At 36.5% G+C, this 12,436-nt stretch overlaps 1 protein-coding gene across 1 annotated transcript in view; it reads right to left on the bottom strand.

The window, feature by feature from the left end:
• The window catches only part of LOC144958245 (methionine--tRNA ligase, cytoplasmic-like), a 45,143-nt gene that overhangs the window by 17,913 nt on the left and 14,794 nt on the right, over positions 1–12,436 (bottom strand). Inside the window, exons 10-14 of the mRNA XM_078890087.1 lie at positions 9,792–9,995; positions 9,188–9,277; positions 7,432–7,618; positions 5,942–6,112; positions 2,873–2,968 (exon numbers count right to left, since the gene is read on the bottom strand). Coding sequence (XP_078746213.1) covers positions 2,873–2,968; positions 5,942–6,112; positions 7,432–7,618; positions 9,188–9,277; positions 9,792–9,995 — 748 coding nt within the window. The remainder of the gene's footprint in view (positions 1–2,872; positions 2,969–5,941; positions 6,113–7,431; positions 7,619–9,187; positions 9,278–9,791; positions 9,996–12,436) is intronic.

Raw genomic sequence — 12,436 nt, 5'->3', positions numbered from 1 at the left:
TAAGAAATTAATAAATGTCAATAAATAGTTATATCATTGAAAAATAGAATTAGAATACTTATATATAAAAATATGTGCGAGAAAAATAAAAAACTGGAAAAGTTCAGAAACCTGTAGATGGCCAACTATAAATGATGCGAGTCTGAATTCTTACCACAACCAAACCCAATCAATGAAATTTCTGTAGACAATATTTCAAGAAAATATATTGAAAAATTTGAATTCTCTGATTGTTTAAATAAACACAACAAGTTTTTGCCATATCGAAGATTTGGGATGTTATTCTCAAATTTATATGTAATCCATTGATCCCTCATTTTGCTTTATGACTATGTGTAGCCTTTTTTCCCTTGATCTTATTGATTTTCTAATGTCTTGAATAGTGATTCGATCCAAAGCATTTTGAATTGACTTGACTTGACTTGACTTAGATGCCTTTCGCGTCTCGACCGAAAGATCGGGTCGCCTTGGCTGTTTCCAGTATTTCCTGTGTGAGGTGTCTCCAATATTGCCGGTCCTCTGCTAGGGTTCTCAGATTTTCAAGGTCCCCTGCCGTTATGAGACTAATGCTTTGTCCAAGTGTTGTGAGGTTTTTGTTTAGGATCACGGGGAGTGTTGTGATCGGTCTTCCTCTGAAAAGGTTCCCGTGTTTTTGGAAGTATCCCGACATGGCTTGGTTTGCTGGTATGTTTTTGTCCCTGCGTAGTATGTGACCGAAAAGTTGCCATCGTTGTTGTAAAATGTCAAGGGAGATTGGTCTTTCTTTTGTGATCTTATAGAGTGATTCATTTGAGATCTTTTTGGGGTATTTGATGTCCAGTACCCTTCTTAGCTGTGTGCGATGGAAGGCATCCAGATGTTCTTCTTCGGATTTTGTCAACGCCCAAGTGCCGCAGTTATACAGAAGTACCGGTTTTACAAGAGCATGGTACAGTTTCAGTTTGGTTTTTCTCTTTATTTTGTCACCTCTAATCCATACATTGGTGAGTTTACTGAGTGCGGCGTTTGATAGCTGTTTTCTTCTTTGTACATCCTCGGTGTCTCCAATTAGTGAGCCGACTTTCTTTGTTCTTTTCCATTCCTCTTTGTTCCTCGATATTGTTGTAAATTCGGTTTTATTGGCATTGACTTGGAGGTTATATTTCATGAGGGTATTTTGTATGATGTCTATATTTGCTGGTGTTGATCCAATAAAATCGACATCATCTGCATAGGCGATTTCTCTAGGGATTGCATTCTCAATATTTTGAATTGACTCTTTTTATTCTGCTTCTATGCAGCTATGTGGTCTTGTGGTATGACACTCGCTTTCAGCGCATAGTTGAGTCCTTGAAAATGGCTGTTTACTCACATTCTCTCACTGTACTCATGTGTAAAATAAGTACCTGGCCGTTAACAGCCTTGTCTCTGTCCGGAAAAAAAACTGTATTATCGTCGAAAAGGCTCGATGTTATGTCCTACATGTCAAGTGTTGCTGTTGGCCAGGGAAACCTTCACCTTGTATAGCGCTTTGAGCATGTTAAGTGCATCTTGCGCTATATAAAATCTTAAGTTTTTTTGTATTTTTTTTTTGGGGGGGGGGGTTTCTGTGTAAACTATTGCACAACCCTTATAAACCACTTTGGACATCAATAACCAAAGCTGTAGCCAGTAGAATTAAAGCCAGGACTAATTGGAGGCCATTCCTGTTTATATATAAATCGAATGTCATTTTGTTCTTACAAGTAAGACTGTGTACTAGTTCAGAAAGTTGTCTTGTTGAAAATAAAATGACCGACCAAGAAAAGGTAAAAAGGCCTACAACTTGAACACCTCTGTAAAATCATACAATATATTTTCGCTTGTTTTTTGGGTTTTTTTTTTTTTTTGGCATTAATCTGGAGGCGAAACCATTAGGAAGATCTTTTCAAGCAGCTAAGTTGACAAAGTAGTCATTCAGAGCCATGGAACTGGAGTTTATTCCGATCATTTTAGTATTAAACAGACAATAGCGATTGGTTGCTACCTTCAGGATAGGACACTAGTCTATCCGCCCGATCTAAGGGCTCAGAACTGCAGATGACACAACCCTCCTATTTGTCCTACAAACTCGCCTGAAAACAATGGAAGATTGATCTTTTAAACGCCAAAAACCAACAATCTGGAATAATTCACCGCAGGAGCTAAGAGAGATGACATTTAAAAGGAAGACTTAAAAAACATTTCTTTTCACTTTCTAATTGTGTAGTGCCTAAAGCCTGATGTCTGTGAGGATTGGCACGTTATAAATAAATGCTATCCATTAATATTATTATTATTGTTATCATGGTGATCACCCCCTTCACAAATATATTATGTTCTCCATGAGGAGCCGTCGCCTTATATCTATAAAAACAAAGACAACGTGTCACCTTAATTCATTTTTGCCACATGGTCTTCAAATTTTTAACGCGCAACTGTGATTTAAATTAAATACTATCTTTTAAATATACACACACAAGTTCGGACTAAAGGCCAGAAGTATAGCCTATCTCAATTTATCAAATTAATATATTAAGTGTTGCTATTGGTTCTTGGTTGTATATTTTTACATTTTTGTGCATTTGCATATATTTATATACATTGTCGCCATAGATTCTCAACTTTGTGTTTATACATTTTCATGCATGCCACGTCTGTAAACGAATTTCCATTTTTGGGGATGAATAAAGTATATCTTATCTTAATCAAATCACTGCTGGGTGGACAGGGTGATACGAAGAAAAAAAACCTCAACTTTACTCAAGATCGGTCCAAGTCCATTTGCCAGTGAAGAGAGTGTTCTACCAACTAAGCTATTACTATTAGGACGACCCCATCCAAGTTGGAAGTTTAATTAAATCAGTCGACTCACCTTTTCCCCGCCTTTCCACCATTTTTGCCACTGGTCAGTGTAAGAAGCTGTAATACTGACATAGCCAAGTGGTGCATCAAACCATACATAGAATACCTGGGGTATTGGAATAATAATAATAATAATAATAATAATAATAATAATAATAATAATAATAATAATAATAATAATAATATAATAATAATAATAATAATAATAATAATAATAATAATATAGTAATAGCAAGAAGAAGAAGAAGAAGAAGAAGAAGAAGAAGAAGAAGAAGAAGAAGAAGAAGAAGAAGAAGAAGAAGAAGAAGAAGAAGAAGAAGAAGAAGAAGAAGAAGAAGAAGAAGAAGAAGGCGTTAAACTATTGTTTAAAATTGCACAAGTTTTACGAATATATACACTATCCAGATGAATGAATTCACAACATATAAATTGAACACAATTCCGTTTGAAAATATAGAATAATAATAATATAGAATTTAAATCAAACTGAAGTTGGTGGGCTCCAGTGATCAACGCTAAAGCAACGGTAAAAGTGATCATGTGACGCAGCGCTTCCTCCAAGTGGCTCCTATCAGCATTAAAGTAGACGGAAAAATTTAGTATTGGAGTAGCATATTTGTGACCCTCCGCCTCGAAACGGTATTAAGTCGGATTTTTCAATTTTGGGTTTTTGGTACCCAATCATAGCTTATTTTATGCTTTAAAATTTGATACCAAATTTATACAATTCTGATTATTCATTGCCGAGATATGACCGTTTGAAGTAGGGGGAGTGTGAAAACCAAATTTTGAGAAAATCGACTTTGAAGTGAGGCACCGTTTTCACGCACAGTCAAATCAATGGGCAAAGATAACTCCTTAGATACGGGCATCGAAAATTTGACGAGAATAGTGAAATTTGGCATGAGCTTAGATTATACATCTAATAATGTACATAAAAATTTTTGAAACAATCCAATAATTACTTTTGTAGTTATTTATTATTATGTAAGATGTTCTTAAACAAATAAAACACTGGAAAAAAAATGCCGACAATTGCTCACTTTTTCAAGAATTTTTGATATTTGAATAAAGAATCAATGAAATAATGTATTATTAATGTGATATTAATGTGAAATGTTTGTCTTATTTAATAGAGAAAATACGATTTCAAAATGCCTAAAGTTAAAGAAGGTTTTATAATTTGAAAGTACAGTTTTGAAACTACGTGAAGCCGGGTGGGCAGGGAAAGAATTATCAAGAAAGAGGATTAGAGAGGAAGAGATAGAATGAGAGAGTAAAATACATACACACAGGCACGCACACACACACACACAAACACACACATGTATGTGTGTGAGAGAGAGAGAGAGAGAGAAAGAAAGAAAGAGAGAGATATAGAGAAAAAGAGGAGCGAGAGGGGGAGGGGAGTGAGACTGCTTGTGCATTAAGAGGACGCGAGGGAAATAGAATAAAGATTGAAACCTGTATAATTGTATGTGTTTGTGTGTCTGTGTGTGTGTGTTTGTGTGTGTGTGTTTGTGTGTGTTTGTGTGTGTATGTGTGTGTGTGTGTGTGTGTGTGTGTGAAAGAAACAAAAGGGAGACTGAGAGAGTGAGGTAGACATGAAGAAAGGGATGGAGGCGGAGCAAAGAATTGTAGGGATAGTTTAAAGAAAGCATTTTGTCACAAAGTAAGTCATAGTCAATCAACTGGAAACATATTGACCAATGAGATTGCAATTAAAGAAATGGGCTGGTCAAATCAATCATTGCATTGTTTCCATTTTGAGTCAGATGACAGCTTGAGGAGGAGGGGTGGGGCTTATTGTGTAGTGACTTACATGAAAACCTGTTATTGAATCTCTCAAGTTGTCCTTAGCGTTCACCCACATTGTTCATTGTCTAAAAAGACCCCCTCCCCCCCTCCTCCTTTCTTTCAGTATACAAAGAAAGCATGACAAAACGAACATCCACTCTCTCTCTCTCTCTCTCTCTCTCTCTCTCTTCTCTCTCTCTCTCTCTCTCTCTCTCTCTCTCTCTCTCTCTCTCTCCTCATCCTCTGTTTGTCTCTCTCCCCTCTTCATCTATCTATCTATCTATCTATCTATCTATCTACTATCTATCTATCTACTATCTATCTATCTATCTATCTATCTATCTATCTATCTCTATCTATCTATCTTCCTATCTATTTATCCATTTATAGGTTTGTCTGTCTGTGTATCTATCCATCCATTTCATTTTTTAGTTACACGTATTTCCATCAGGAGTTCATTAATTGTTGAAGGTTCTATTTATTGTTCTGCTTTTGTACTTAAAATTAAATGTTTATCCTACAACAATCTCTGTAAGTGTAAGATTAGTCAACTGTTGTCCTATCAAGTCTTAGCATGTCCTATAATTTCATGAATAAAAAAAGAGGGACAAAGGAGGACCATCACTTGATGCAGCTAGACAAAGAGATAATAGCACGTGGTGTGTATCAAAATGCACAAACACACACATATGTAACACACGCATGCTGACGTCATGAAGCATCGCCCGAGCATTATGGTCTACAGCCACAGCGCATGTGATGAGCGTTGACCAATCAGAATCATTCATTTGTAAGGTTGTCAGGGAAAAACCTAGACTTGTTTACAGTTTTTAAAGTCCATTATTGGTTGAACCATGAAATTGTGAAAACAGTGATGCTTTCTCTGAGATAGATAAAGACACGCCCTTTGCTGTGATATCTTACATCTTATTGGTGGAGAAAAAGACTCGGTATTACTAAGCCTTGGAAAGGGTGGCTCTCTGAGAGAAAGTCAACTCTCATTTTGAATGTGTCACTGATAGTTGCATTTTTAAACTTGAAATTTATATAACTTATCGTCATTGTTTATGTTGAATTATTATGTTTTCATGGAGAAAAATTATTGTAGTTTCTGAAACAACCAAAAACTGAAATTTGATCATTTTGACCATTTCCACTTTAAAACCGGTTTTCTTCTTTTTCCAAATCCCGACTTAATACCGCTTCGAGGCGGAGGGTCACATTTTTGTGGTGGTGAATGTCACTGACACAGCCTCATACGTGGTATGTCTTTATTCCTCACCTTGTTGGTGTAGCCCTCTAGAGGGATTTGGACACCCCATTTCAAATCTCGACTGATGCATCGCGGCTTGAGGCCATCCCTCAGCCAGGAGTTTGTGATCACCCGTGCGTTATTGGTCCACGTCCCCGATTTGTAGACGTTGTCTAAGTGAGTTCTCAGTTTTGGCTCTGCCTGTATGATTGGAAGATGATAATGATATGATTGGGTTGTCAGGGTGTAATGAGGATTTTGCTTGTGTGAGGATAGAAAAAGTTTTTAAAAAAAAAAAAAATGACAATGACAGATTTAATGTAAGTTCTAGTTTGATCGGGGGTCCCAATACCTTGGTAGGGCTTCATACACAAAGGGACCGAGATCAATCGCTGGTGAAATCGAAATTTTTTCTGGCCCCCTGTCCACCCAGCATTGATTGGGTAGCTGGGTGTGTTCGATCTGGCAGAAAGTACATTGCGATAAACTAGCATCCTATCCAAAGGGTAGCAGGCAATTGCTACTGTATATTCCATGCTATAGAAACTGGGATAAACTCCAGTTCCATGAGCAAAACGGCTCTGAGGGACTAATTTTTTATATTTTTTCTAGTTTAATCAATGTAGGCAAATGGTGTGTGCATTTCAAGTTTTCCCTTTATTAACACACACACACACACACACACACACTCTCTCTCTCTCTCTCTTAAGTCAGTGTCAGTGTACGCTGGTCCCAAGTTACGCTGTATTACTAACATCATCTCTATTATCAGTCGCTTCTAGATAGAAGCTGGGTACTGAGTAGAACTAAACCCGTCAATTATCCCAAATACAGTTGGTGAAGGAAAACACAAATTGTATTGAAAGATTGCATTTAACGCCAGGCAGGCAGTTTTGTTTTGTTTATTTTTAAGGGTTTTACAGCGCTTGTGGCACATTTAGGTCATTTCAGTGCCAGTAAAAAGGAAGAAATTGGGATAGTCAAAATATTATAGGTTTACAATTTAAAGCATACAAAGAAAAGTTAGACAAATGGGAATTGGTTCAAATAGGGAACAGATGTAGATTCCAAGAGCATACTATCAATGTACTTAGTTTGAGATCACCTGAAAGTCTCATACAGACAAAAGCACAGAATTCTAGTAGAAGGAATACACTCATATGTTTACAAACCATTAATATATTCAAAATAAAAAAAACATAATTCATGACACATAACAGGAAAAAAATATCATATCCCAAAACGAACATTTGACTGTTTCCCTCTCAGCAAAGGACTATGACAAGGGTCAAGCCAAAACCAATTAATCCCATTCCAAAAAAAAAAAGACAGAAAGATGGCACGGGTTAGGACAAAACCAATTAATCCCATTCCAAATTTTTTTTTTAAAAAGACAGAAAGCAACTCAGAAAATGGATATAGGGGGAATAGAAGACACAGCATGTGCCCTCCTGCCCACCATGGGAGGTCAAAGACCCCATCCAGCCAGACGAAGAGTGCGTGACAAAATCCCATCATACCTTGGGCAAATCAAGAAAGAGGTGATTGGTGGATTTGATGACTGGTGTAGATTTACACATCTTGCACATGGGATTTTTGAGTTCCACTGCGTTGATCAGTTTGCCACAGCCATCACATTGATCTCCCCTGGCATCATCATAGGCACAGAATGGACATGTACCTTCTACAAAACGGTCTGCCAGAAATCTAGATAGATGGATGTATGGATTGATGGATAGATTGGGGGATGGATGAATGAATGGATGGACGGATGGGTGGATAGGCACAGAATGGACATTTGTCTTCTACACAAACGGTCTGCCAGAAATCTAGATAGATGGACATATGGATTGATGGATAGATTGGGGGATGGATGAATGAATGGATGGACGGATGGGTGGATAGGCACAGAATGGACATGTACCTTCTACAAAACGGTCTGCCAGAAATCTAGATAGATGGACATATGGATTGATGGATAGATTGGGGGATGGATGAATGAATGGATGGACGGATGGGTGGATAGGCACAGAATGGACATGTACCTTCTACAAAACGGTCTGCCAGAAATCTAGATAGATGGACATATGGATTGATGGATAGATGAATGAATGGATGGACGGATGGGTGGATAGGCACAGAATGGACATTTGTCTTCTACACAAACGGTCTGCCAGAAATCTAGATAGATGGATGTATGGATTGATGGATAGATTGGGGGATGGATGAATGAATGGATGGACGGATGGGTGGATAGGCACAGAATGGACATTTGTCTTCTACACAAACGGTCTGCCAGAAATCTAGATAGATGGATGTATGGATTGATGGATGTGTGGATAGGAACAGAATGGGCATGTGCCTTCTACAAAACGATCTGCTAGAAATCTAGAGAAACACAATGGATGGATGGTTTGAAAGGATGGATGGATTGAATGGATGGATGTTTGGATTGATGGATGAAATGGATTGACGGATGGATGGATGGGTGGGTGGGTGGATGGTTCAATGGTCGATGGATGAATGGATAGATTGAGTGGATAGATGGATGGATGAGTGGATGGATAGAATTAAATTGTTGTTTGTTTTTAATGGTTTTACGACACTGGCAACACATTTAGGTCATTTCAACGCTGGAAAAAAGGAAGAAAATGTGATAGTAAAAGTTCTAGAACTACAATCAAAGCACCCAAGAACAAGTAAGACAAAGAGGAATTAGTTCAAATAGGGAACAGATGTAGATTCCAAGAGCACTATCAGTGTAATTAGTTTGAGACCACCTAAATGTCTCATCCTGACACAAGCACAGGTAACCACCAAGAGGATTATAGTCATATATATGTAAAACAAACAAAAAATAAAGTGCATAACAGAGAGATGATTTACAAGACAAAAAATATCATCTTCTAAAACTCTCATTACACATTTGACTGTTTCCCTCCCAGTCAGGGTCAGGACAAAACCAAGTAATCTCATTTCAAGACAAAGACAGAAAGCATGTTGGAAAACAGATATAGGGGGTTAGAAGACACAGTAAGTGACCTCCAATCTACAATTGTAACATTTCATTTTCTTAAAATTCACATGTCACCTATGTCTCGTAAAGCGCCATTGAACAGGTTAGGTGGAGCTTGGCACTCTATAAAGTTTACTTATTTATTGGTGACAACTCTGCAAGCTTGTGAAAATCTTAATCTAAAAGACTTGTGTTGATAGCCCAATGAACATGCTTTAATCCTACAACCATAAAGGCCTATTGGTAATACTCATACTCACTTGGAGCACTTGTCACAGTGAAGCTGTTCCACTGTGTCTTTGAGAATGTAACCTTTGCTGTATAGTTTCTTGAAGACATCTTGGGAAATTCTGATCAGGATTATTAAAAGAAAAAAACATATGACTTAACACAAGATACTGTCGGCATAAAATCAAGATTTTTATTGAGAATGTAACCCTTGCAGCACTGCATAATTAATTTCTTGAAGACATCTTGGGCAATTCTGATCAAGACTATTACAAGAAATATAACATATGACTTTACACAAGGTCCTGTCTACATACAAACAATATTTCCATCTCTTCAAAAAATATTTTAAAAGAGTAATTCACTCTGCTTGTTTTGAATTTCGTTTTTTTTTGTTTTTTTTTTTTTGAAACAATAATATAGCTTTATTCCTAAAATCCAATTGTAGAAAATGCTTATACAATTCATCGACAGCGAAACTTGAGAAAATTAAATAGTAAAGACAATTATCTAGTAGTCTGGGATGTCAGCAAAAGTAAAATGAAAATAATTGACTCAGTTTATTTTGGGCTTGAGGTATAGCCAAAGTGATCAAAGTGATATTGAACAACTGGTAGAAAAGTGAAAAGTACTTACTCTGTTTGTTTTGGGGTTGAGGTACGGCCAAAGTGATCAAAGTCTATATTGAACCACTGATAGATCTGTGTGTGTAGTTTGTTGTACTTGTCACAAATCTCCTGGGGAGTTACACCTTCCTGGATAGCTTTCGTCTCTGTGGCAGTCCCGTACTCATCCGTACCACAAATATAAATCACATTGTGATTCCTCAAACGGCAGAATCTATTTTTTTTTTTTAAAGGGTGATGAAAATGTTACTACTTGAAGCTCAAAGAAATAAATAACAATAGGAAATGGAATGGACGTTTTGAATTAATCAGCGAAGACAGATAATGTGGGCGTTTCGAGTTTCCCCTTTATTAACAAAACATGATGAATGAAACACTAAACATGAATAAGAGATGTGAGGTTGGCATTGTTAAGTTCTCTAATTCGTCTTTAGAGTTTCATTCATAGAGTTTTGTTGACAGAGGAGAAACCCAAAACATCCACATTATATATCTTTGTTGATTAAATTGAAGCCTCCATTCCATAACTTGAAAAGGGGTGGAAAACGAAAAGGAGGAAATCAAGTATACAAATAAAGTAAATAAATTCAATTTCTGTTGTACTGAGAAATTTCAGCCCTATTGTGGGGAAATGCAAGATAGACATATACAGACTTGTAACAAACATCAAATAAAAAATTTATTTACATACAATAAAGTTGTACGGAAAAATCCAAAATAAAAGATCTTAACCCCAGGTTTGAGAGTTTTTGCCAAGATAAGGGTATTCAAATCAATCACTATTTGAAGGACAAGTTTTCTGGCCAAATTTTTAAATGCATGTCTCTCCAGAGCACGGCAGTTAACGGGTTGAAAGCTGTCAAGGCCAAAAGCTGACTCGATGTATGACTCTTGCTAGGCTATGACTGTCATTTCCACCGCTTTCAGCAAGAGATTAGTAGTAACTGCGATGAAACTAACTTTTGGAAAACATCACAGTTGCTCATCTCTTACAAAAAGCAATGGAAACAACTGCCAAACAATGACACCAAAAAATTGTTTCTTTTTGTTTGTTTTCTTTTGGAGTGAAATCAGCCCTGTCACCCCTTGGGTAAACACTAACTATATCCGTTGTATACCCAGGGTTACTTTTACCCCATGCCTATTTATTACATTTTTCTGAGACTAATTATAGACGTAGTATCAAAGCTAATGTTCTTAATTTTTACATGTTAATATTAGTTGAATAAAACTATCTATGCACATGCTCATTTTTTTTTCCAAATTTGAAAAGTATCAAAAATCTCTAAAATTGAGTGAGTTAATACACTTAAGTATTAGTTTTGGTAAAGTTCAATTTGTATATGAGATTGTGCCAAACGGTTGTTTGTGTGACACACATTCGCCATAAAAATACTTCAAATCATTTCCACCAGTTTCTATCAATTCAATCATGTAAAACAAACCAAAATTGATCTAGCTCCAATAATATAATGGCAGAAATCGTTTCTCAAAGGTTAAACAATGTGTTGTAGAGTATCAAATTTGTAAACAATTTTTCAACACTTCATAAACCTATAATTACTTATATGTTGATACAATATCGTCAGTTTTTAGTTTATTTTTCATTATTTAACCCAGGGAAACCACTAAATGGGTGTTTTTTTAAAAACATTCTTATACTTTTAGACATCAAGCATATCATTCCTATAATTGATGTTTCCTCCGTGACCTCTCTGTGGCTGGCAAGCTATTGACATGGATGTCTTTTTTTTACTACTATCTTTTACACGAGTCTCAGGTTATTCAATCAACTTATTCAATACTAAAAATTAGCCAAATATACATTTCAACAGTTATTTTTTGACTCGAAAATTTAGAATCAAGTAAATTTTGCCCCTGAAATCAACCACTGATTATAAACAAAATACCCATAGCCACCTTAAGCACTTGACTATCACCCAGAGAAGACAGCCCACTTATCCTGAGCATCACTCACAATTTCAGTACAAACGATTGAAAAAAATGAATTGTGTCATCAGGTGTTGAGATGCAATTCCTTCATTAATAAGCCAAAACATTATTGTGATAAATGTAGACCTGTAAATGAGCTCTATAAAAATTGACTGAAACTGAAACTCTTCGTAATTCGTCGTAGCGGTAAAATCCAAAGAATCAAAATGAAAGGTAAACAGCAAGCTCACTTGAGCAAAGCAATGGCAGAAAACTAAATTGCGAGGGAATTAATTAGGCTACTTACCATTGTTCTTTGTAATTAGGTACCCAATCAGCGAAGAAACTTAGAAACGGTCAACCAGTTTGTTTACAACATGAGGTAATCGAGATGTGCTTGTAGCAATCATTTCACTTTCGATTTGAAGGTGTCTACATAACGAACTTCCAGTGTTTCGAATTTTTCTTTCTCATACTTTTCCTGTCCTTCAAGTAAATGTGGTCAATTTTGGCTTAGACGAAACAGTGAAATTTATCGCTCGGCGGCTCAGTTAAAATTGGCTACGACAGGTTTCGAAAGTGAAAAAATAATTTCACGAAGGCTGTGTGAAAATACACTGGGGTGTGTTCAGACACGGCAATTCTAAAAAGCGTCGCTTAACCTTGGCAATATATATCCATCATTAATATAAACGGCCCATGAGCTATGCGTGGGGCTGTGGA

Source organism: Berghia stephanieae, chromosome 12, assembly GCF_034508935.2.
Source record: "Berghia stephanieae isolate SIO BIC M18660-M18661 chromosome 12, UCSD_Bste_1.3, whole genome shotgun sequence".
Taxonomy (NCBI): Eukaryota; Metazoa; Mollusca; class Gastropoda; order Nudibranchia; family Aeolidiidae; genus Berghia; species Berghia stephanieae.
The sequence above is the reverse complement of the archived record's forward strand: the minus strand, read 5'-3'. Positions and strand labels throughout refer to the sequence as shown.